This window comes from Haematobia irritans, chromosome 1 (genome assembly GCF_050003625.1).
Source record: "Haematobia irritans isolate KBUSLIRL chromosome 1, ASM5000362v1, whole genome shotgun sequence".
Taxonomy (NCBI): Eukaryota; Metazoa; Arthropoda; class Insecta; order Diptera; family Muscidae; genus Haematobia; species Haematobia irritans.
This window is the reverse complement of record NC_134397.1, coordinates 246972630-247000225: the sequence shown is the minus strand read 5'-3', so window position 1 is coordinate 247000225 and position 27596 is coordinate 246972630. Positions and strand designations below refer to the sequence as shown.

The following is a 27596-nucleotide window of genomic DNA, read 5'->3' as shown; positions in this document are numbered from 1 at the left end:
AAAATAATTAATTGATACTATTAATTTGTGTGATTCATTTTTATTTCAATTAAAAAAATTGTTGAATCAATTAAATTTTTAATTGAATATTTTTTAAGACTCAATTAAGATTTTAATTGGAAAAATTTTCGTGAATTTTCTTCTGTGCATATTTACTTGTTTTGACTAGTTTTTATCTTACCCAACTTGATATTGGCAATTACGGCCCACATATTTAAAACAACATTTATTATATATTCTTAAATATGATCAAATAATATTTATTTCAATGTACGTATGAACACATATGTATGTATATTTAAGTGTATTATATAAACATGCTTAGGCATATATATTTTTAACATTTATTATAAGTAGTTTTATATAAATATGGAAAATGAATGCATTGATTGATTGATGATTTTATTAATATACACAATTATATGAATCCATGTTCATTCATTCAATTAATGGACGGCTTAATACTATTAATTTTTGTTTCTTTTTACAAAATTCTTACATACAAAAATAGAAATGTAATGACACGTTCGGAAAATAAAACAAGAGTATCTAAACAATTTATCCGTTTAATTATATCTTATTATTAATATAGTATTTTATACATATAAACTAACCTTAGTTAGGTACTATTTTAAAACGGAAAGAAAAATAAATGATTTAGCAGTCATCATCCAAGTGTTCGAGTATTATTCGACGTTTGCCACATAACTCATTCGTGTTTTAGTCGTTTCGTTCCAGGTCTTTCGGGTCCCATTGTATCGCTGGTGATGAATTCTAATTGATAGCCAAAGTCGAATTCAACATCTTTTTGCTAGATAAAATAGAGAGATATGAATTATAAATATTATTTATGAAGTAAAAAAAAATATATTTTATATTCCTATTAGATCTCTTTACAAATCATATCATGTTTCTACAGTACGAACCTACTATATCGTTCAATGTGTAACACTAGATAAAACGTAAAACGCGGAGAATTGGAAAAATCGATCTAACTAAACTAACGGTCAATTTAAAGGTCCCGTGACTGAAACCTTGATATAAAACCCACCGTGGAGCCATATCCGCAACAAGGATTATGCCCAAAGTTACTTGTTACTACTTCTACAAAAAGGCAGATTTTTTTTTAAATTTTGAATATTTTTTTAAACGAATTTTTAAAGATATTTACTTAATATTGACTCTATAGACAATTTATTAAAAAAAATTCTTAAAATTTTGTTTCTATAGAAAATTTTCTTTTCTAGAATAATTTTTCAAAATTTTCTTTTCCACAGAAATTTAATCAAAATTTTATTTCTATAGAAAACTTTATAAAAACTTTTTTCTATAGAAAATTTTGTCAAAATTTTATTTGGATAGAAAAATTTTTTCCATAGAAAATGTTGGCAAAATTTTATTTCTAAAGACAAAATTTTATTTCTATAGAAAATTTTGTCAAAATGTTATTTCTATAGAAAATTTTGTTAACATTTTATTTCTATAGAAAAATGTTGTCAAAATTTTATTTGAATAGAAAAATTTGTCAAAATTTTATTTCTATAGAATATTTTAGTAAAATTTCTTCTATAGAAACTTTTGTCAAAATTTTATTTGTATAGAAAATTTTCTCAAAATTTTATTTCTATAGAAAATTTTCTCAAAATTTTATTTCCATAGAAAAATGTGTCAAAGTTTTATTTCTATAAAAAAATTTGACAAAATTTTATTTCTATAGAAAATTTTGACAAAATTTTATTTCTATAGAAAATTTTGTCAAAAAAAAAATTGACATTTGAAATTGAAAATTTTGTAAAATTTTATTTGTATAGAAAATTTTGTCAAACTCTCATTGCTATAGAAAATTTTGTCAAAATTTCATTGTTATAGAAAATGTTGTCAAACATTTATTTCTATTGATAATTTTGTTAAATTGTTATTTCTATAGAAAATTTTATTGTTGTAGAAAATTTTGTTACAATTTTATTTGTATCGCAAATTTTGTCAATTTTTATTTCTTTACAAAAATTTGTCAAAATTTTATTTCTATAGAAAAATTTATCAAAATTTTATTTCTATAGAAAATTTTATCAAAACTTTATTGTTGTAGAAAATTTTGTTACAATTTTATTTGTATCGCAAATTTTGTCAATTTTTATTTCTTTACAAAAATTTGTCAAAATTTTATTTCTATAGAAAAATGTGTCAATATTTTATTTCTATAGAAAATTTTCTCAAAACATATTTCTATAGAAAATTTTCTCAAAATTTTATTTCTATAGAAAATTTTGTCAAAGTTTTATTTCTATAGAAGATTTTGATAAAATTTTATTTCTATAGAAAATTTTGTCAAAAATTTGTTTTTTGAAAAATAAAAATTTTTTTAAAAATTTTATTTGTATAGAACATTTTGTCAAAATGTCATTGCTATAGAAGATGTTGTCAAAATGTCATTGCTATAGAAAATTTTGTCAAAAATTTATTTCTATAGATAATTTTGTTAAATTGTTATTTCTATAGAAAATTTTATTGTTATAAAAAATTTTGTAACAATTTTATTTGTATCGCAAATTTTGTCAATTTTTATTTCAATAGAAAAATTTGTCAAAAGTTTATTTCTATAGAAAAATTTGTCAAAATTTTATTTCTATAGAATATTTTACTAACATTTTATTTCTATAGAAAATTTTGTCACAATTTTATTTGTCAAAATTTTATTTCTATAGAAAAATTTGTCAAAATTTTATTTCTATAGAATATTTTACTAAAATTTTATTTCTATAGAAAATTTTGTCACAATTTTATTTCTATAGAAAAATTTGTCACAATTTTATTTCTATAGAAAATTTTGTCAAAATTTTATTTCTGTACAAAATTCTGAAATTTTATTTCTCTAGAAAATTCTATCAATTTTTTTTATCCAGCGCCACACTGTAGAACAGGGTATTATAAGTTAGTGCATATATTTGCAATACCCAGAAGAAGACGAGAAAGACGTATGGTGGCTTTGCCAATATTGTTTAGGGCGGCCCCTGAGTCGATCTAGCCATGTCCGAATGTCTTTGAACACATTCTTGTGATCAAAGTCTAGGTCGCAATTTGAATCCAATCGACTTCAAATTTGGCACAAGTATATGTTTTGGGGTCAGAATAAAACCCTATTGATTTTGGAAGAAATCCATTCGGATTTAGATATAGCTCCCATATATATCTCTCCCCCGATATGCACTTATATGGCCCCAGAAGCCAGAGTTTTACCTTGATATGGTTTAAATTTTGTACAGGGAGGAAGTAACGTTCTCGATACACATGCCGCTTTGAGTTGAAATCGGTTCAGATTTAGAATTATCTCCCATATATATCTTTCGTCCGATTTACACTCACATAACTCCAGAGGTCAAATTTGTGAAATTTTGCACAGGGAGTAGAAATAATTTTACAGCTATGCCAAAATTCGTTGTAACCCATATATATGTTTTCCTTGTAAAAACGCCACTGCTAAGTCGAAAACTTGTAAAAATTACTCCAATTTTCCTATACTTCTAATACATATCTGTCGACCGATAAATCATAAATACACTTTTGCAAAGTTGCCTAAAAATTGCTTTAGATTTAAATGTTTCCCATATTTTTTTTAACATTTTGTTCCACCCCAGGGCATTGGTCGACATAAATTTAAAGTCTATAAATATTGTAGAACTATGTCCAGATCTGGTCAGATATATATATTTATAGCACCCAACACATTGGACTGATTTGATATGGTATCGAAAATGTGGATCTACAAAATGGTGCAGGGTATAATATAGTCGGCCCCGTCCGACTTTAGACTTTCCTTACTTGTTATTTCTATAGAAATTTGATCAAAATTTTATTTCTCTAGAAAATTTTGTCAAGATTTTATTAATCTAAAATTTTATTTATATAGAAAATTCTGTCAGTTTTATTTCTATAGAAAATTTTGACAAAATTTTTATTTGTATAGAAACTTTGTCAAATATTTTTATTTTCTATAGAACATTTTGTCGAAATTTATTTCTGTAGAAAATTCTGAAATTTTATTTCTTTAGAAAATTCTATCAAATTTTTATTTCCATAGAAATTTTATCAACATTTTATATCTCTAGAGAATTTTGTCAAGATTTTATTTCTATAGAAAATTTTATTTGTGAAGAAATTTTTGGCAAAATTTTATTTCTATAGAAAATGTTGTAAAAATTGTAGTTTTATAGAAAATTTTGTAAAAATTTTACTTTTATAGAAAATCTTATCAAAATTTTATTTCCATAGAAAATTTTGTCAAAATTTTATTTCTATCGAAAATTTTGTCAAAATTTTTTTTCTATAGAACATTTTGTCAAAATATTGTTTTTATAGAAAATTTTGTTAAATTTTTTTTTATAGAAAATGTTGTAAAAATGTTATTTCTATAGAAAATTTTGTCAAAATTTTATTTCTATAGAAAATTTTGTCAAAATTTTATTTCTATAGAAAATTTTGTCAAAATTTTATTTCTATAGAAAATTTTATTTCTACAGAAAAATTTTTAAAAATTTTATTTCTATAGAAAATTTTGTCAAAATTTTATTTCTATAGAAAATGTTGTACAAAGATTATTTTTATAGAAAATTGTGTCAAAATTTTATTTCTATAGAAAATTTTGTAAAAATTTTATTTCTATAGAAAATTTTGTCAAAATTTTATTTCTATAGAAAGTGTTGTAAAAATTTTATTTCTATAGAAAATTTTGTCAACTCTTTTTGTATAGAAAATTGTGGCAAAATTCTATTACTTATTTTGACCCTTGGCTCATATTATTTCAATAACTGCTTAAACAAAGTTTTATTTTCATGATAAAATATACCTTTATATATTTTTTTTATTTATTTACCTTCAAATCACATATCACTGCTATTGCCGTCTTCTGATGTGCCTCTGCAACTTTATGCTCAATCAAATAGAACATATATTCATCGTAGAGCAAACGTATTAAATGGAAACTGCCAAAACTTGAGGCAGAACGTAATGCCAAGTCACGAATTATCATGGAACTGTAAAAACTCCATTTCAAGAGAAATTGTCTAGCTGCTTTGGCATAACTGGGCTTGCCAAAATGTTCTTGAAGAACTGAATCGACGACAACTTGTAACCATGTTGCCCATTGTTCCAGCGAACATTGTTGTTGTAGAGTAGTTTTGAAATCATTCTCCAAACGTTGAACTAGAGATGGTTCACATTGACATACCCAGGCGGCTTGTTCCTACATAGAATAGAATTGTTAAAGAAAAATATAAGAAAATAATCGATATTTAGATAAAAGTTGGATTTTTTGTATATTATGATTTGTAATCAATTAAAGGTTATGTGACCTATTTATCGATGTTCCTCCTAACCCCTTCTACAAGTCAATTCTTAGTATACTCTCCTACTGCATTCAAGTGATACCAAGTTCCTTCTGTACCTATCTATTATGTCGCAAATGACCCAAAAATGGTGATCTAACAGAAAACATGCACAAAATTTCATTGAATGTATGAATCGACATCAATTAATAGTTACGTGAAATATTTATTGCGATTCACGCTAACTAAGTCAAAACAAATTCCATCTATCCTTTCCTACTGGATACAACTCATACTAACTTCCTACTGTACCCATCTATTATGTCGCAAAAAATGTTGATTTAACCGAATAATGTTCCAATCATTTCTTATGCATTTTGCCTCTACTAGGAGGGAAATGTCATCGATGATGCGCATCACGATGCATACGATGGGGCACCGAGAGATCGGAACTAGAGGGAGAAGTAGGCGAAATAGATGAACAGAACCCGTTAGAAAAAATTTCGCAAAAAATGTTGATTTAACCGAATAATGTTCCAATCATTTCTTAGGCATTCTGCCTCTACGAGGAGGGGAATGTCATCGATGATGCGCATCACGATGCATACGATGGGGCACCGAGAGATCGGAACTAGAGGGAGAAGTAAGCGAAATAGATGAGCAGAACCCGATAGAAAAAATGACGGCAAACGAACGGCATTGGAACATCATCGCAAAGTATAGCGAAGTCACATTGAGTAGGAAGAAGATTAACCTTGACAATAGGACGGTTACAATCACTGTGTAGAGAGAAGGAATGACCACGGAAGGAGATGGGCACATAGGAAAGCTACGGTCTGGACGGATACACGGTAGATGAAAAGGTCAGACACCCACTTGGGAGTCCACCTCGAAGTAATTTGGAAACGGTACCGAGGTGGAACAAAACTACATGAGCAATAAGGGTCGGGTTCTTTAGCCGGTATTATCGATATATATCAATCGAGTCCAGCATACGACGGGAGACGTTCTTTGCCAGATGCGTTCTTACGAACATAGAGGTTGAAATGTCAAACTTCATAAGGTAGGCTAAGACCACAAGGGGATTGCCACAAGTCGGTGTAATATCATCCTTGCTATGGCTATTGATAGTAAACGATGGATTGGGCTGGGCGGCAAAGACATCAAGGTGGTGGCGTACGCGGATAAGATCGTAAAATTCCTAAAAACTATCTCAGATGTGTTGAGTGAAGCTTTAAAGTATCTTTCAAATTTTCTAAAGCTTGGACAAAATTTTTATAGAAATAAATTTTTGCAAATTTTTTTAAAATAAAATTTTCCAAAATTTTTTTAGAAATAAAATTTTGCAACAAAAAAAAAAACAAGTATATACGGCCAGGCCGAATCTTATGTACCCTCCACCATGGATTGCGTAGAAACTTCTACGAAAGACTGTCATCCACAAATTTCAACTCACATGGTTGTTAAATATCATATACTACCACCACATACCAAATTTCAACCAGATCGGATGAATTTTGCTTCTCGAAAAGGTACCGGAGGTCAAATCTGGGGATCGGTTTATATGGGAGCTATATATAATTATGGACTGATAGGAACCAATTCCTACATGGTTGTTGGATACCCTATACTAACATCACGTACCAAATTTCAACCGAATGTGAAGAATTTTGCTCTTCCAAGGTGCTCCGGAGGTCAAATCTGGGGATCGGTTTATATGGGGCCTATATATAATTATGGACCGATATCGATCAATTCTTACATGGGTGTTTGAGGCCATATATTAACATCACGTACCAAATTTCAACTGAATCAGATGAATTTTGGTCTTCCAAGAGGCTCCGGAGGTCAAATCTGGTGATCGGTTTATATGGGGGCTATATATAATTATGGACCGATATGGACCAATTTTTGCATTGTTGTTAGATACCATAAACTAACACCATGTACCAAGTTTCAGCTGGATCGGATTAAATTTGCTTCTCTTAGAGGCCCCGCAAGCCAAATCGGGGGAACGGTTTGTATGGGGACTATATATAATTATGGGCCGATGTGAACCAATTTTTGCATGGTTATTAGAGACCATATACAAACACCATGTACCAAATTTCAGTCGGATCGGATGAAAATTGTTTCTCTTAGAGGCTCTTCATGCCAAATCGGGGGATCAGTTTATATGGGGGCTATATATAATTATGGACCGATGTGAACCAATTTTTGCATGGTTACTAGAGACCATATACTAACACCATGTACCAAGTTTCAGCCGGATCGGTTGAAAGTTGCTTCTCTTAGCGGCTCCGCAAGCCAAATCGGGGGATCGGTTTATATCGGGGCTATATATAATTATAACCGATATGGACCAATTTTTGCGTGGTTGTTAGAGACCATATACTAACACCATGTACCAAATTTCAGCCGGATCGGATGAAATTTGCTTCTCTTAGAGGCCTCGCAAGCCAAATGTGGGGGTCCGTTTATATGGGGGCTATACGTAAAAGTGGACCGATATGGCCCATATGCAATACCATCCGACCTACATCAATAACAACTACTTGTGCCAAGTTTCAAGTCGATAGCTTGTTTCGTTCGGAAGTTAGCGTGATTTCAACAGACGGACGGACTGACGGACATGCTCAGATCGACTCAGAATTTCACCACGACCCAGAATATATATACTTTATGGGGTCTTAGAGCAATATTTCGATGTGTTACAAACGGAATGACAAAGTTAATATACCCCCATCCTATGATGGAGGGTATAAAAAATGTGCGATCAAAGTAAAACTCTGGCTTCTGGGGTCGTATAAGTGCAGTAACATCGCATTATATCAGTATCTTATATGGCCACAAAAGCCAGAGTTTTACTTTTTTAATTTGATATAAATTTTGATATTGATGCAAAATTAAAGAAAATTAAAGTAAAACTCTGGCTTTTGGAGCCATATAAGATACTGATAAAATGCGATGTTACTGCACTTATATGACCCCAGAAACCAGAGTTTTACTTTGATTGCACATTTTTTTTGTGCAAAATTTTATTTCTATAGAATTTTTTGTGCAAAATTTTATTTCTATAGATTTTTTTTGCAAAATTTTATTTCTAAAAAAATTTTGTAAAATTTTTTTCTAAAAAAAATTGCAATATTTTATTTCTATAAATTTTTTTGCAAGTTTTATTTCTATAGAAAACGTTCTAAAAATTTTATTTCTATAGATTTTTTTTCCAAAATGTTATTTCTACAGAAAATTTTCCCAAAATTTTAGTTTTTTATGAAATTTTTGATAATTTTTGATAGATAAAGACATAAAAAAAAATTTTCTGTTTTCTATAGAAATAAAGTTTTGAAAAAAAAAATAATCTATAGAAATGAAATTTTTAGTAAATTTTTTATAGAAATTAAATTTTGCAAAATTATCTATAGACATACAACTTGGAAAAAAATTTTTATAGAAATACATTTTTGCAATTTTTTTAGAAATAAAATTTTACACATTTTTTTTAAAGTAAAATTTTGAAAATTTTTTTTAAAAAAAAATTTCCCAATTTTTTTAGAAATAAACTTTTCAAAAATTTTCTATAGAAAAAAATATCTATAGAAATAAAATTTTGCAAAAAAAAATCTATAGAAATAATATTTAGCAAACAAAACAGTTTTAATTTGATGACACAAAGAAAACTTTTCTTGATATTTTTATCCGTTCAAGTGTTGCAGAATTATTTCCAAAACAGCAATTTGGAACCACTGTCAGCAAATAAGCTTGAATTCATTCTCAACCCAATTCTTCCTTTGGGAAGAGTATGGGGGGCGTATGAACAATATTTCTACATGTATACATTTAATGTTAATCATACGCCACCCTATGTCCATATGAAAATCTCCATTTTATTTACCTGCACATTATGGAAATCCACACGATTCAAATCGTTAAGCATTTGTGTTATTTGTGAACTATTCTGCAGTACAGCTCTTGCTGCTTGTGCCAAATGATTGAGGGATGTATAACGCCTAAGGGTTTGACAAAAAGCCGATACGGCTGAAGATTTTATTTGTACCATACGTTCCGGAACACCAATCATCGATTCACACAACCATATTTCCATATTTTTAGCAAAATTACGTATAGCCTGAGTCAAAGAGTTGGGTATGGAACGCAAGACATCCGGTATAATGACATCCACCATATTCTGATAGAATTGATAGTCGATCTGTAAAAAAATACATTACAGTGATTTAAAAACTCTGAAAAGTTTGAGCAAAATCTTACCTCTCTCACAAACTTTTGTACACCTGAACAATGACAGAGAAGATACAATTTTGTTTTACTCAAATATTTTTCCTCATCACCGCATTCATCAATATTGGGATTTTCACGCCAAAAATCTCTCCATAAAAATTCAATTGTATTAAATTCCAAATTCAAGATTGCATCTAGGAAATTTTCACAATGTTCACGATACATAGAACGAAAAGTTTCCACATCTTCCGGAGTCAATTCACTATCGAAAGTGTTATCCAATTCAATTGGAGGAAATGAGGGTATAGCCCCCGTACCATCTCCCAAAAACTGAAATGAGAGGAAAGGGAAAGAAGAATTACATTTCCAACGTTTTTCTTTTCCTTTAAGAAAAAAAACTTACATGACCACAGGCCTCGTGGGTTTCTGATTTGAATGCATGCGCTTTTTTGGGGCATCGGTTGATATGTAAACCTCCACTACTACTGGAAGTGGATATATTGTTGTTGTTGTTGTTTGTTACATGAGCATTGGTCACAGATGTGGTGAGGCTACTTGAACTACATGCCACCACCATACTGCTTGTGGGATCATTTCCCAAACTTGCAGCATTCAAATGATGCGTGTGAAATGCTGTCGGTTTTTCCTCCATCATATGATTGAGTATTGATTCGGGTTTAATGCGTATACCGTAATAATGATATTTGGAATTGCCCCGAGTTCCAAGACGACGCGTTCTTAGGCCTGAGAATACCGAACGTATAAGTTTGCCAAAACTGGCAGCATTTACAGGTTCAAGTTTACTTTCGTTACAATGCTGTATATAATGATTGTATAGAGTTGAACGTGGCAGACTGACTCCTTCAGCAGTTTCGTAGTTTCGAGATAGCCATTTAATCTATAAATGAGAGGGAGAGAGAGAGAACAAATAAATATTGTATGTAAAAAAATCTAAAATTTTCTATGGAAATACAATTATGCTATAGAAAGGAAATATTCCTAAAATTTTCTATAGAAAAAAAATTAAAAAAATAGAAAATTTTGCAAACATGTTGCTATAGAAATGAAATCTTCTGGGAAATCTTCTAAGAAATAAAATTTTGACAACAAATGTCCATAAAATAAAATTTCGATATTATAATAAATTAATGATTTTTCAAGCTCTAGGTCTTTTTGGAATATTTTATTTATTTTTCCCAATATTTCGCGATTGTCATATTGAATCGCTTCTTCAGGGTGTCTACAATCTATTGTACAATCTATTGTAGACTCCCTGAAGAAGCGATACAATATGACAATCGCAAAATATTGGGAAAAATAAATAAAAATATACCAAAAAGACCTCGAGCTTGAAAAATCATTAATTTATTATTATAACATAAAAAGGTGGAAGAATATCAAAGAAAATAATAAAATTTTCATAATTTTTTTTATAGAAAAAAAAATTCGGACAAAGATATGGAAATAACCTTTTGATAAATTTTTCTCTAGAAAAATGTTTGAAAAAATATTCGATTGAAATAAAATTTTGACAAATTTTTTTTTTAAAAATAAAATTTTGAAAAAATTTTTTATAGAAATAAAATTTTGCAAAAAATGTCTATAGAAATAAATTTGTTTTTTGAAAATAACCAGAAGATATAGTTGGTAACAACATAGGTTTTCGACTTGAGGTATAGAAATAAAATGTTGAAAAAAAATCTATTTTGAAAAAACAAAAATTAAATATAAATAACATTTTGACAATTTCCATTAAATTATATTTTCTATAAAAAATCTACAAAAATTTTATATGGAAAATAAATTTTGAAAAAAAATTTTAAAATGTTTGAAAAAATAATCTATAGAAATAAAATTTTGACAAAATTTGTTATAGAAATAAAATTTTGCAAAAAAAAATTCTATAGAAATAAAATTTGGGCAACATTTCTATAGAAATAAATATATTTATTAATTTATATATTTACAATCATAATGAATTATGAAGATAGCCAGAAGATAATAACACAGTTTTCGACCTGAGGTATAGAAAGAAAATTTAAAAAAAAAATTTCTATGTAATAAAATAAAAAAAGAATTTTCTATAGAAAAAAAAATTGGAAAACATTTTCTGTTGAAGCAATATTAAAAAATATAAAAATACAATTTTGAAGAAATTTTTCAACAGAATTAAATTTTGGACAAAATTTTCTACAGAAATAAAATTTGGACACAATTTTTTATAGAAATAAAATGTTGACAAAATTTTTTATAGGATAGATATAGAATTGGACATATATTTTTTAATTATTAAATTTAAAAAAAAATTTCTATAAATATAACAATTTTGTAGAAATTTTCTGTAGAAATAAAATAAAATTTGTATTTTTTTTTTTATAAAATAAATAAAAAATAAATTTTCTATAAAAATAAATATAAAATATAAAATAAATTGTTGACAAAATTTTTTATAGTATAGATATAGAATTGGACATATTTTTTTAATTATTAAATTTTCTGTAGAAATAAAATAAAATTTGAAAAAAAAAATAAAATATTGAAAAAATTGTTTATAGGATTTTTTAGTAGTTATAGGAAATATTTTAGTAGTATAGGTATAGAATTGGCCATATTTTTTAATTATTAAATTTTCTGTAGAAATAAAATAAAATTTGAAAAAATTTTTTATAAAATGTTAACTAAATTTTCTATAAAAATAAAATATTGACAAAATTTTTTATAGGATAGATATAGAATTGGACATATTTTTTTAATTATTAAATTTAAAAAAAAATCCTATAAATATAACAATTTTGCAGAAATTTTCTGTAGAAATAAAATAAAATTTGTACAATTTTTTTATAAAATGTTGACAAAATTTTTTATAGGATAGATATAGAATTTTAGAATTTTTATTTTTAAAACGTTGACAAAATTTTTTATAGGATAGATATAGAATTGGACAAATTTTTCTTTATTTATTAAATTTACAAAAATTTTCTATAGATATAAAAATTTTGCAGAAATTTTCTGTAGAAATAAAAAAAAAATTGTACAAAATTTTGTATAGATATAAAATCGACTGCTTCATTCCAAAGTACGCTAAGTCTAAAAAGTGAATTTTGCAGAAAACAAGTTCAAAGATTTGTTTTTGAAATTTCTCAAAACCTGTATAAGATAGAAATTCCCTTATTTTCGGTCTTAAAATCGTAGTTATTATAGTTTTTTTTTAGTATTTACGATCTCAAAATAGTAATAATATAACATGGCTAAAAATTACTTAGACCACTTTAACCGAACAAAGCCTTTTGACCTTTTTGCATTGCATTTTTTTTTAAAATTAAAAAAAAAAAATTAAAACATTTTTATTAATATAAAATTTTGGACAACATTTTCTACAAAAATAAAATTTGGACAAAATTTTCTACAAAAATATAATTTGGACTAAATTTTTTATAAAAATAAAATATTGAGAGTTTTTTTATAGAAATCAAATTTTGTAAACATTTTCGTTAAAATAATATTTGTTAATTTTTTTATAGAAATAAATTTGTGACAAAAAAAAATTTTTTTTCTACAAAAGCAAATTTTTGACAACATTTTCTATGAAATAAAATTTTTACTAATTTTCTATGAAAATAAAATTAAAAAAAAAAATATAGAAATAAAATTTTGTAAAAATTTTTTATATAAATAAATATTGGATAATATTTGCTATGAAATAAAATTATGTCAAAATTCTCTATAAAATAAGATTTTAGCAAAACTTTCTATAGAAATAAAATTTTGGCAAACATTTTGTTCAAAATTTTCTATAAAAATAAAATATTGAAAAAATTTTTTATAGGATTTTTTAGTAGTTATAGGAAATTTTTTAGTAGTATAGATATAGAATTGGACATATTTTTTAGTTATTAAATTTTCTGTAGAAATAAAATAAAATTTGAAAAAAATTTTTTATAAAATGTTAACTAAATTTTCTATAAAAATAAAATATTGAAAAAATTTTTTATAGGATAGATATAGAATTGGACATATTTTTTTAATTATTAAATTAAAAAAAAATCCTATAAATATAACAATTTTGCAGAAATTTTCTGTAGAAATAAAATAAAATTTGTAAAATTTTTTTTTATAAAATGTTGACAAAATTTTTTATAGGATAGATATAGAATTTTAGAATTTTTATTTTTAAAATGTTGACAAAATTTTTTATAGGATAGATATAGAATTGGACAAATTTTATTTATTAAATTTACAAAAAATTTCTATAGATATAAAAATTTTGCAGAAATTTTCTGTAGAAATAAAAAAAAATTTGTACAAAATTTTGTATAGATATAAAATCGACTGCTTCATTCCAAAGTACGCTAAGTCTAAAAAGTAAATTTTGCAGAAAACAAGTTCAAAGATTTGTTTTTGAAATTTCTCAAAACCTGTATAAGATAGAAATTCCCTTATTTTCGGTCTTAAAATCGTAGTTATTATAGTTTTTTTTTAGTATTTACGATCTCAAAATAGTAATAATATAACATGGCTAAAAATTACTTAGACCACTTTAACCGAACAAAGCCTTTTGACCTTTTTGCATTGCATTTTTTTTTTAAAATTAAAAAAAAAAATTAAAACAATTTTTATAGATATAAAATTTTGGACAACTTTTTGTACAAAAATAAAATTTGGACAAAATTTTCTACAAAAATATAATTTGGACTAAATTTTTTTATAAAAATAAAATATTGAGAATTTTTTTATAGAAATAAAATTTTGTAAACATTTTCGTTAATATAATATTTGTTAATTTTTTTATAGAAATAAATTTGTGACAAAAAATTTTTTTTTCTACAAAAGTAAATTTTTGACAACATTTTCTATGAAATAAAATTTTGACTAATTTTCTATGAAAATAAAATTTAAAAAAAAAATTTGAAATAAAATTTTGTAAAAATTTTTTATATAAATAAATATTGGATAATATTTGCTATGAAATAAAATTATGTCAAAATTCTCTATAAAATAAAATTTTGGCAAAACTTTCTATAGAAATAAAATTTTGGCAAATATTTTGTTCAAGTTTTATTTGCTATAGAAATAAAATTTGAACAACTTTTCTATAGAAATAAAATTTGGACAATATTTTCTACAGAAATATTTTTGTTAATCTTCTATAGAAATAAAATCTTGTAAAAATGTTATATTAAAATAAAATTTGGCCTAAATTTTTCGTACAAATAAAATTTTAAGTAAATTTTCTATAGAAATAAAATTTGAAAAAATTTTTTATAGTAATAAAATTTTGACAAAATTTGTTTTATATTTTGAAATTTAAAATTATGAATATTTCTTACTGTCGCTGAAGCAATTTTATTGGTATTTCCCATTAATCCATGATCATTGTCTGGAGATATATCACTTCCACCACTACTACCTCCAGTTGGTCCCAGACTGCCAACGTTAACAGAATTTGCGGTAGTTGAGGTAGGAGTTTGTGATGTACTATGTGTTTCCGGTATAAAAGCAACTTCCTGTTGATGAATAGTTAAGAGTATGAAATTAAATAATTTGAAGAAAAAAACTATGATTTTTATCAAAAACAATTTTTAAAATAGTATTTAAGAAAAAAAAAATTATAAATATTTACTCACTGTTAGACTATGCGGTGAATCTCTGCTATGCGTTTGTGATGAGGCATTCAAGAGTAATGTTTCTTCCGTCGGCACTATGTACGGCAAAGTTGACGGATGTGGTACAGTGGGAGCATTTAATGGAACTGCTGTTGAATAGTTTGGTGTATGTGTTGTAGTATAGTAGGATTGTCCATTGGGTTGATAGTCTCCTATGGGACAAAATGGATATGTCCTAAAGGATGTGGATTGAATATTTATAAATGCTAGAGTAATATTTTAATTTTTAATTTTCTTACATTTGTGATTGACTGGAATTGCTATGATATAGTTCTGTATCCACATATTGTACTTGATAGTTTTGTCCTGGCTCCTGACCGGATACTATAAAGAGAAATTATAGTAAATAAATAAATAAAAAAATAATTATAAATAAATTTAAAAAAATAAAGAAATAAGATGATAAAAAATTTTTCAACAAAAAATTGTGCTTTTATCATCTTATTTCTATATCTACTATGTCAATAAATACAAATACAATACAATACAATAATAAATAAAAGACGCATTTCTGTGATATAAAGTTTTTTTTTTTCGTTGTCCAAAAGCCGATAAATATTTCAATGAAGTCGTTTTACCTTTATAGCTAAATGATTGGACTTTAAAACTGGTATCTTTACATTAAAGAAATGTTTCCTTAACTAAGGTCAACTTGGCATTAATAATTCTAAAAAATGCATCAAAATTAATGAAATCGTTTTAAATCGATTGCATTTTTGTATTTTTGGCTACAAAGCAAAACCGCGTTAAAAAAGGAGACATATTTCAAAACAAACAAAATTTTATAGAAGTTTTTTACTTGAAACATAGCATAATTTCTACTTGAAGTCTAGACGGAATTTGGAAATTTAAGTTGTCATTGTAATATTTTTCAAAGACTTTGATTGCGCATAAAGCAAAAAGCTGAGAAAATAAATAAATGAAAATTTGTTTCCTACACGCTCACAAAAAATCGCTTCCGTAACATATACTCCCAAACATATTTTGCTTCAAGCATATATATTTTTGGGTATTGCCCAAACATTTATATGTTTGATCTCTTCCAATATATAATATGTTTGAAAGCATATTGGTCTAAACAATATATGTTTGGGTAGTCTAATATCCAAAAATTTTGTATTTTTGCATCCAAATTCAATAATGTTGTCTTCCAAAAAACAATATGTTATTATGTGAACATATAATATGTTTGGAAGCATTTTGCACCCAAAAATATTATATGCTTAAAAAAAATTCTCCCAAACAATATTGTGCTCAAAATTGTATTTATTTATATATTTACAATCATAATGAATTATGAAAATAAACAGGTAATATAGGTGCTAACAACATAGGTTTTCGACCTGAATGCTCAAAATTTTGTGTCTGCCCAATTGTATATTCCCCCACATCTTTCTCACTTCCACGAGATTTTTAGTTCTTAGCACCTTTTTCTGTAATACAAACATTGTAGAAGAAATTATTCAATTGTATGATTTTTTTATTTTAATTTTACCTTTTGCCGGACGGGGATTCGAACAGCGGACCACACAGTTTGTAAGGATCAAAGAAGTAGCTGATCAATTGCCCAAGGAAAAATAAAATGTTAATTTTGTAATAACAAGCAACAACCACCAACTTAATTCAATATCGCTCCCTGTTAAATAGCGCTCCAAGCTACTAAACACATATATGTTTATAGGCTATTTCTAAATTAATATATGTTTGCATCCAAGCATATTATATTTACAAACATTTTATGTCCCAAACATAATATGTTCTAACATATTAACATATATGTCCCAAACATGTTATGCTAGTTTATGAACATTATATGCTTGCACTCAAAAATATTGTGTTTAAAAATTTGTGTTCCAAACATATAATGTTTATAGCCAAACATATGAAAAACAGTCTTTTTCATCCGTGTAGAACCAAGTACGCAAAACTCAATTATAAAGGTGAATTGTGTCTTAATCGGAGATGGTCTGTATCAAACTTCTTTAGGTTTGCGACTGTCGCAAAGTTGTAAACGTCGTAAACGTCACATACGCGTCGTAAATGTAGAAAAAGTAAGAAAAGTCGCAAACTGAAAATACTTTAGTCGCGTCAGCTAGGCAGCGAAGAAGTTTCAATTCTTAGGAATGTTCACAATTTTCGGTTTTAGCCCCCACATTTTCCCTATTGTCTTTTGCACGAGTACAGGGCAACCGTGGATTTTCTCGTCCTTTCTTAGCTTTAAGTTCAGTCTCCTGTCCAATATAACCTCAAGGTATTTTGCACACTCACCAACGGGAATTTCGATACCACCAAAGAAAATAGGCTTGACCATGGGAAAACTTTCACAAATTTCTGCACAAACTCACAGCGAATGCTTTCAAACTAAATTAAAAAATGTTCAGGATTTCTTCTATTCAAAATTTGGTTTTCTACAGTAGGTTTACGACTTTTGCGACATACGTATTATACCGTCGCAAATGTATGTCGCAAAAGTCACAGTTTGTGACAGGCCAACCCTGGTCTTAATGGTATCCTTACTTCAATTTTGCGCTTCATTGGCTCGGAACATATACCAAAATTATTAGGGTAAAGACTTTGTAACTGGACATGCATTTTTTTCAGTGCACGACTATGGATGACATAAAAAAATGTCACAAAGGAAATCTACTCGCAATAGATTAAATGAATATATGGACCCTAATGAATATTGCATCTATAGAATTAAATTTCTGTAAATTGTGCTACACTAAGAAGTTTCCGTCTTAGTGTAGCACAAAAAGCGCTGTATAAAGAGAAAAAAGTCAAGTGTTTTGGAAACTTCCATCACTGTTATGAACACATGTTAAATTTTGTTTCGATCTGGCAACTCCTTCATATAGAAACAGGTGTTCAATTTTTTTTTTTACAATGGAAAAAATAGAAATGCGTGCTGTCATTAAATATTTACATAAAAAAGGTTTATCGGGACAATAAATTCATAATGATATGGTGAATGTGTTAGGTGAAAGTGCTCTTTCATATGCAAAAGTAAAAAATTGGGTTGCTGAATTTAAACGTGGTCGTACAAGCATTGAAGATGAACCACGTAGTAGACGTTCAAAAACAGCAACAACAACAGAAATTGTAGCCAAAGTGCATGATATGGTATTAAATGATCGACGAATAATTGCTAATATCATGGGCATCTCAAATAATTGAGTCCATTTAATTTTGCATGAAGAACTACAGATGAAAAAGCTTTCTGCAAGATCGGTGCCGCATTTGTTAACAGTCAATCAAAAACGCATAAGAATGAACAGTTCTCAAGCTTGTTTGGATCGTTTTATGCGAAATAAAATGGATTTTAAGCGTCGTTTCATTACTGTTGATGAGACATGGATCCACCACTATACTCCAGAGACAAAAGAACAATCCAAACAATGGACTGAAGCTGGAGGAAGTGTCCCAACGAAGGCAAAAACAATGCAATCGGCTGGTAAGGTTATGACAACGGTTTTTTGCGACTTCAAAGGTATTTTATTGATTGACTATCTGTAAAAGGGTAAAACAGTACTCCTAAATTCAGAATACTATTGCAACCTTTTGGATCAATTAAATGTACAAATACGATAAAAACGTCCTGGCTTACAACACAAAAAAATAATTTTTCATCAAGACAACGCACCAGCGCACAAGAGTGTTTTAACAATGGCTAAAATCAATGAATTAAAGTACGAGTTGCTTGACCATTCTCCTGATTTAGCTCCCAGTGACTTTTACTTATTCCCAAATAAAAAAAAAAAAAATTCTTGCTGGCAAGCGTTTTACCTCAAATGAAGTTGTAATTACAGTTGTAAACCACTATTTTGAAGACCTTGAGCAACACTAGTTTAATCAAGGGAAAGAATTGCTAGAAAAGCGTTGCAATAAATGTATTGAAGTTTCAAGAGATTATATTGGAAAATAAAAATATTTTTGAAAAACTAACTATTCTCTTTCATTGATAGGCTAATAAGTTTCCGAACCGCCCTCGCAAAATCTGGGCTTGGTGTTCGGTCGAAGCTGGAATCGAACCCACGACCTTGTGTATGCAAGGCGGGCATGCTAACCATTGCACCACGGTGGCTCCAAATTATAACTGATACATCATCGTACACAATGTCTTCCTAATTCAAAAAAAAATGTAAACCAAAGATGCTAAATCCACAAAATAAGTCTTAGCCTACATTTGAAGCTTTTTTATCTTAAATTTAAAGATTCAATATTCCAGTTAATTTAACGACAATTTCTTTAAATAAAAATGTGTTTCTTTGCTTTAAGGAAAATTGGCCATAGTTCAAAGATATACGACTTTCACGGAGGGACGTAAATTTCCAAAGTTTATGTCCCAAATTTAATAATTTTTTTTGAAGCAAATATTATAAACTTTATCTTAATTAAAATTTCATTATTTTAAAGAAATTTCTCCTTAGTAATTTGTAAATCCTAAAATTTATCCTAAAATTTAAGTTGCGTAATCTTTAATAAATATTTTTTGCAGTGCAAAAAATGCGGATGAAAAATTGTCTTTTTGCTCTCAAGAAGTAAAATCTGGAGTTCACGGTAAACTAACAATTGGGGTTAGAAATTGCAACAAAATGTATGTAGCGTCAAACGAAGTTCAAGGTGGACACATTTTTAAATAAATTTAAACAATTTCCGAATTAGCTTCTTATCAATAAATTTATTTTCTGGTTTTTAGTTCATTTAACTAACATACACAAAAAGGTATTAAAGGGAATGGTACTTTTTCTTATATGTATATATATATATATATATATATATATATATATATATATATATATATATATATATATATATATATATATATATATATATATATATATATATATATATATATATATATATATATATATATATATATATATATATATATATATATATATATATATATATATATATATTATATATATTATAGAAAATTTTGTTAAAATTTTATTTCTATAAAAAAATTTACAAAATTTTTCTATAGAAATAAACTGTAGACATTTTCTATAAACTATATATATATATATATATATATATATAGTTATATATATATATATATATATATATATATATATATATATATATATATATATATATATATATATATATATATATATATATATATATATATATATATATATATATATATATATATATATATATATATATATATATATATATATATATATATATATATATATATATACATAAAATTAAAATTGATTTTCGATTGAGTTTATAGAAAATTTCTACAGTTTATTTCTATAGAAAAATTTTGTAAACTTTTTTCTATAGAAATTTTTGTCAAAATTTCATTTCTATAGCGACAATTTTTTGCGAGTACAATTTTTCCGTTAAAAATTAAGATTGAATCTGAATTTATAGAAAATGTTATTTTTATAGAAATATTTCTCAAAACCTATGGAAAATTTTCCCAAAATATTATTTCTATAGAAAATTTTCTTAATTTTTTCCCATAGAAAATTTTGTCAACATTTTTATTTTTATAGAAAATTTTGTTAAAATTTTATTTCTATAAAAAATTTTCCCAATTTACCAAAGAAAATTTTCTTCAAATTTTATTTCTATGAAAAATTTTGTCAAAATTTTATTTCTAAAGAAAATTTTCTCAAAATGTCTATTTCTAAAGAAAATTTTGTCCAAATTTTTTTTCTAAAGAAAATTTTGTCAAAATTTTTTTAGTTTTGCCAAGATTTTATTTCTATAGCGACAATTTTTGGTGTGTAAAACTTTTCCGTTAAAAATTAAAATTGATTTTGGATTGAATTTATAGAAAATGTCAACAGTTTATTTCTACACTGAAAAAATTATTGACCTAATATGGAAGATTATGCAACTTAAATTTTAGGACTCGAAATTTACGCAATGTTAAGGACAAAACTCTTTAAAATAATGACATTTTAATTAAAAGAAAGTTTATAATCCTTGCTTCAAAAATTTTTTTCATTGAATTTAGGACACAAATCTTGAAATTTTGCGTCCCTCTGTTGAAGTTGTAGATCTTTAAAGTAAGGCAAATGTTCCTTAATATAAAGAAAAACATTTTTAATTTAAAGAAATCGTCTTTAACTCAACTGACATATTGAATTTTTAAATTTAAGATAAAAATGCTTCAAATATAGGCTAAGACTTATTTTAAGGATTAGCATCTTTGGTTTAAAATTTTTTTTAGCATTAAGAAAACAGTTTTTACTTTGAAGTACTTGGCATAATTTGGATTTTGAAACTGGAATTTGTTTTTACATGAATACCTTTATTAATATATCGCAGACAGAGACTAAAAATTCAATGAATGGGATCTGTATCCAATTTTAATTTTATCGATCCTAGATTTAAAGCCAGGAAGGTCCCTAAAAAATGTCTTTATTTTAAAGAAGCCGCATCTTTGGCTCGGAATCAATACCAAAATCCTTAAAGGAAGGTCAAAATCTGTGGATCCAAATAAACTTTTTTTGAGTGTATAGAAAATTTTGTAAACTTTTTTCTATAGAAATTTTTGTCAAAATTTTATTTCTATAGCGACAATATTTTACGAGTAAATATTTTCCTTTAGAAATTAAGATTAAATCTGAATGTTTCTATACATTTTATGTTATTTTATGTTATTTTTATAGAAATTTTTCTCAAAACCTATGGAAAATTTTGCCAAAATATTATTTCTATGGAAAATTGTCTTAATTTTTTTTCTATTGAAAATTATGTCAACATTTTTATTTCTATAAAAAATTTTGTCAAAAAATATTGCTAATTTTCCAAAAAAAAAAAATCTTCAAATTTTATTTCTAAAGAAAATTTTGTCAAAATTTTATTTCTAAAGAAAATTTTGTTTAAAATTTTATTTCTATAAAAAATTTTTGCCAAGATTTTATTTCTATAAAAATTTTTGCCAAGATTTTATTTCTGTAGCGACAATTTTTGGGGTGTAAAACTTTTCCGTCAACATTTTTATTTCTACACTGAAAAAACAGTGAACCCACCAGAAAGAAAAGTTTCGGTTAATTTTAGAAAATTTTGAATATTTGTCGAAAATTTTAACTAAACAGTATTACAAACGTTGGCATCACGCCGATGTCATAAAAATAAGTAAATATTTTTCGACAAATTCAAGAAAATTTATTAGACATAACTAAGTTTTTTCACTTGTTAAAGAAAATTTTGTAGTTTGAAGGAAAAACTTGGAGTTCAAAATTGCAAGAATGTCTTTAGTGATATACGAAGTTCATGATGGACGCATTTTTGGTAAAATTTACAAATTTAAAGAAATTCTGAACTATTTTGTGGAAGGTACGAATTTAGTTAATCATTATGCTTCATTTGAGTTCATTTTTTTCCTCGGTTTTAGTTAATTTAACTAACGCAAACAAAAAATTATTAGAGTAAAGGAAACTTTCTCCAAACATAATAATTCCATGAACTAAAATAAAGTTAAATTGGCTTTAGTGAAATAGAGAGTTCACTTTTTTTTGAGTGTATAGAAAATTTTTGTCAAAATTTTATTTTTATAAAAATTTTTGCCAATTTTCCAAAAAAAAAATCTTCAAATTTTATTTCTATGAAAACTTTTGTCAACATTTTATTTTTTAAGAAAATTTTCTCAAAATGTCTATTTCTATAGAAAATTTTGCCAAAATTTTTTTTCTAAAGAAAATTTTGTCAAAATTTTATTTCTATAAAAATTTTTGCCAAGATTTTATTGGCAAAATTTTTGGGGTGTAAAACTTTTCCGTTAAAAATTAAAATTGATTTTGGATTGAATTTATAGAAATTGTCAACATTTTATTTCTATAGAAAATTTTGTAAACTTTTTTCTATAGAAAATTTTGTAAACTTTTTTCTATAGAAATTTTTGCCAAAATTTTACTTCTATAGCGACAATTTTTTGGGAGTAAAAATTTTCCGTTAGAAATTAAGATTGAATCTGAATTTATAGAAAATGTTGTAAAAATGTTATTTTTATAGAAATTTTTCTCAACATTTTATTTCTATACAAAATTTTGACATTTTTTTCTATAGGAATTTTTCTCAACATTTTATTTCTATAGAAAATTTTGTAAATTTTTGCCAAAATTTTATTTCTCAATTTTACTTTTTGTACAATTTTATTTCTATAGAAAATTTTCTCAAAAATTTTATTTCTATAAAAAAATTTTCACAAAATTTTATTTCTATAAAAATTTTTTTTACAATTTTATTTCTATAGAAAATTTTCTCAAAATTTTATTTTTATAGAAAATTGAAGTACCTTTTATTTGGATAGGAATGTTTTGCAAAATCTACGAAAACATCATGAATTCTACCAAACAGTAAAAAATCTAAAATTTTTGGTAGAATTCTAACAACCGTGGTGCCAATACTTAATTGATATTTTTAGTTAATGTGGTACACCAATGGACTATTTAGTTTAAGCGAGCCTCACAAAAAGAAACCGGCTGCCAGTTAAACCTAATCTACATATAAAATTGGTTTGTATCTTTAAATTAGGTCTAGTTTAAAGGAGGCGGCAGCTGGAATCTCTACCAAAATCTTCAAGTGAAAGTCTAAATATTTGGATGAAGGTAAATATTTTTTTTTAAAAGACACAAAATTATATTTTAGTTTGGATAATTTGAACCACAAGTAAACTGAATTCATCTCAAATATATATCTAAGGCCAATTTGCACTTATTGCTTCCACAATCTTCGGAAATCCACTTGCAATGAGATTAAATTTCACCCAACAATAGAATTAATATCCACAGTTTTATATAGTGCATTGAATACCTTCTATATACCATTTTGCTCGATATGGCGATGTATTTGGCACAATAACAACGATTCTAATGAGAAATATATTTTTATATTCACCCGTTATTAGTACGAGAATTAAAAATGTAATAAAAAATATTTCTCGCTTGGAAGAGTCCTTATTTAAGAATTATTTCTATTTTTTTTTTTTTGAGTTTTTATCAACAGAAAGTAAAAAAACAAAATAATTTTTACATGTTTTATATTAAGGATAACTATAAATTTCACTATCACTGATTATAATATTTCCATTGCGTTAGTCTACAATTCACTTCATATTTTTATTGATCTCATTTTCCATATGAGAGAAAAAGCGTCGGAAACGGAAATGCCATAGCCATATTGATTGATTATCCAAAAAAAAATCGAACAAACTCATTTCAAATAGAAATTGCACACATTCCCGTAAGAAATTCCAATACAGACTGCTTTGTTTTATAATTTAGACAAATACCAAAGTGTCCAAGACTGACATTGCTATGGCCATTGTCAAAGGATATATTGCGAGGGTAGACTTTTGGACGCACACACACACACACACAAACACAGACTCATAAAATGTTTGATTGATCAAATTGACTTTTCCTACATGTCTCTTGCAGAAATCACTTCGTCATCACTTCGATATGCAATTTAGAGAAACAGGTGATTCTTCAATTTCGATTTTTTGTTTTCGTTCATTGGCATGAAGGATGCGATTTGTTACGAAGGTACTAAATACAAAAATTCAATTGAATTTACACAGGATTCGAGTACCATACATACCACCACAATACGATGATAGATTGTTATGACGTCGATACATTGTTGCAGTTGGAATTGAAGACGGATGCGAGGGAAGGCAAGCACCAGGGTGATTAGGTGGAGGTGGCGGTGGAGAAGCTAATGCTATGAGAGATCCTGAAGGTGAGCAGGATGGTGCTGAAGGATATTGCGGCGATGAAGATGCAGTCGCAGCGCAAGCAGCTGCAGCTATAGATGAACAATTTGCCGAAACGCTGGCAACCAGAGTCTGCCGTTGGTGATATTGATGATACAAATGGTGGTGATGATGATGATGCTGATGGGCTATGGAGTGTTGTTTATGCTGTCCCGACAATTGCTGAGCCGAACCTGTGAGAGCAGACAAAACTTGGCCAGATAGACGATGCGAATGCAGATATTGTTGCGAGTTTTGCTGGAATCGAGTCGAGTGTGGACTTTGCGGATGTTGTTGCTGAACTAATTGGCTGGAATGCGTTTGATAATTGGAGTTGGAATGATGTGGCCTTTGATTCTGAGAAGGAGCAGGATGATGATGATGATAGTTTTGATATGCCTGCTGTATGCTTATATGACCTTGTTGTTGATTTCCTTGTGATTGATTCTGTAGCGTTTGTCTGGCTTGAAACGGATGATGGTGATGACCATTTATTTGGGAACGAGCATTACAGCGACACTTCTCTAGAAGATGATTTAAATTTGCCGAACTATTCAAATGCTGCAAATGTTGATGTAAATGCTGCTGTTGATCCAAAGTAAGTCGCGAATGCATTCGATTAAATTCCCTTGCAACAAACTGGCTTTGTAATGGTTCGAGTTGTTCGGATTCAAGGATCCAAGAGTTCCAACAACAAAATGGAATGGAAAAACAACCGAATTGGCGTAAGCAAGGAGCAACACTGGATTAATTAACATACATACACTAAAAAAATGGGACAATGAAAATGTCCCAACACTACAAATCCCCCGAGGGATATGGTCAGTCGGTCGATGGATACCAACACCGCAGACATTCACACGGACCGATATAAATAAATCGAGAGCGATTTCCGGCGATTATCAACTATGGGCAGAGCTACCGAGCAACATTTAATATTTCCATGTAGCCAAGAAAACAAACGATTCACACACAAAAAAAGAACAAAACCAAACCAAACACTTTTCATCAAGGACACCACCGAATAGTTCTAGACGACTGTTCTCGTTCGCTTGCAGCGTTGTTGTGGCAGGAAATCACGTTAGTGTTGATGGGAGCAGGATGTTTCTTTCGGGTTCGATTCGGTCACCACGGTGAGACAGACAAGACAACCAAGCAACACTGAATGACATTTGCGAATGTAACGAAAGTGAAAGTTTGGCAGGGCCGGAAGGTGTCGCTTGTCTCTTAGTCCTGGATACCAATTGGATGCTAAATGCCTTAAATCACCAGGCAACGCGTCAGCGCGTAAATTCTTCGACGCACGTCTGCTGCGAATGGTCGAATTACAACTGAACAACAAATTGAACTTTATCCCGGTAAAATCGAGACTCAACGTCGAATAGACAATGAGAGTAAAATACTCGGGATAGATGGGTGGATGGATGGATGGATGTGGATGGTGGTGTATGAGAGTCTGGCTGGATAATGATGGCGTTAACATGAGCAACAGCGCCAGCGGTAGCGGCAACCAAGGATAGTAAATAAATGCGCACATTGGTTGCCATCAGTAGCATAACCATCACCACCACCACCACCACCAAAACCATAGCTTTCGTCATAGGAAAACAGATAGCACCATTGTTATTTTCATATGTCAAGCTTCTCCTCCCTCACACGCACACTCACACACACACACTCTGAGTAATATGAAACTCCAATCATTGGGATTTATTAATGTCCATAGTTTGGCAAGCATAACCAAAAAACGCTAAACAAATTCCCATTAAATTACGCATTATCCTGAAAGCAAACGATAAAGGAATCATATCAAAACACCGCCTCCCAATCCCCGAGTATTCCAAAAAAAAGCAAAACTGAATATAAGCGGAAACAAAATAAACTTCATCCACCCTCGATTATTGTCGACAGCGTAAAAAAAACACAACCGCCACCCCTCTTCATTCACCATTGTAACAATAGACCGGAAACTAAGCAACCAGCCAATCACCAAGGATTTTGAGAGTACACAAGCACCTCCCCCACGAAAAAGTGAAAAGGATAAAACTCCTGGCTGCCACTGCTACTGCTGTTGAGAAGGATATTTCTCTGCTACTACTACTACTACCACTGCTGGTGGTGGCACATCTACTTACCTACTATCTGGTTGTTGTCTGCCTGCCTGGGATTTTTATTGTTATGCCCTGTAAAAAGGCTACGAATTGCTCTTGTTCTCTTTTTCATTCTGTTTCGTTCGTTGTGACAAGTGATTCATTCATTCATTTATTCCTTATTTTCTTTTGCATTCATATCCACTTCATCCCTGTTAGGACAATACATACGCATGTATAATCAACACACACACGTACACATCTCATTTATTATATGTGTGTATGTGTTTGTATATGTCCATGTATGTAGCATATTTTACACTAGTCTTCAAACGAGTCTCTTCATAATTGATCCTATTAAGAATCACCTGAAATGGCAGAAACTTTGACGAATGCCAATTTTTTGTTGAAACACACAAACCATTTTTTCTAATTCATTCATGAAATTAATTGATCCATTTAATTTTTTAATTGAAAAATTTTCACAAACATTTTTCCAATTAAAATCTTAATTGAGTTTTACAAAATATTCAATTAAAAATTTAATTGATTC

At 27.8% G+C, this 27596-nt stretch overlaps 1 protein-coding gene across 1 annotated transcript; it reads right to left on the bottom strand.

Annotated features, from left to right (window-relative positions):
- Window positions 1-535: 535 nt before the first annotated feature.
- Rfx (regulatory transcription factor Rfx) lies at window positions 536-27176 on the bottom strand. Its single transcript, XM_075306940.1, has 11 exons — window positions 27089-27176; window positions 26283-26544; window positions 24800-25695; window positions 15463-15547; window positions 15185-15398; window positions 14888-15064; window positions 9964-10458; window positions 9591-9890; window positions 9217-9531; window positions 4871-5239; window positions 536-811 (listed from the first exon to the last, which is right to left on the bottom strand). Exons 1-11 carry the CDS (start codon window positions 27174-27176, stop codon window positions 710-712), a joined length of 3303 nt encoding a protein of 1100 aa, XP_075163055.1. The 3' UTR covers window positions 536-709.
- Between the last annotated feature and the right edge of the window lie 420 nt (window positions 27177-27596).

Excerpts from the sequence above, each read along its gene's own strand:
- Rfx (XM_075306940.1), bottom strand. The coding sequence starts at position 27,176 with ATGAAAAAGAGAACAAGAGCAATTCGTAGCCTTTTTACAGGGCATAAC. Across the intron at positions 15,065-15,184 it reads ATTCACCGCATAGTCTAACA|GAAGTTGCTTTTATACCGGA; the intron begins GTGAGTAAATAT and ends ATTCATCAACAG. Across the intron at positions 10,459-14,887 it reads ATAAAATTGCTTCAGCGACA|ATTAAATGGCTATCTCGAAA; the intron begins GTAAGAAATATT and ends TCTCATTTATAG.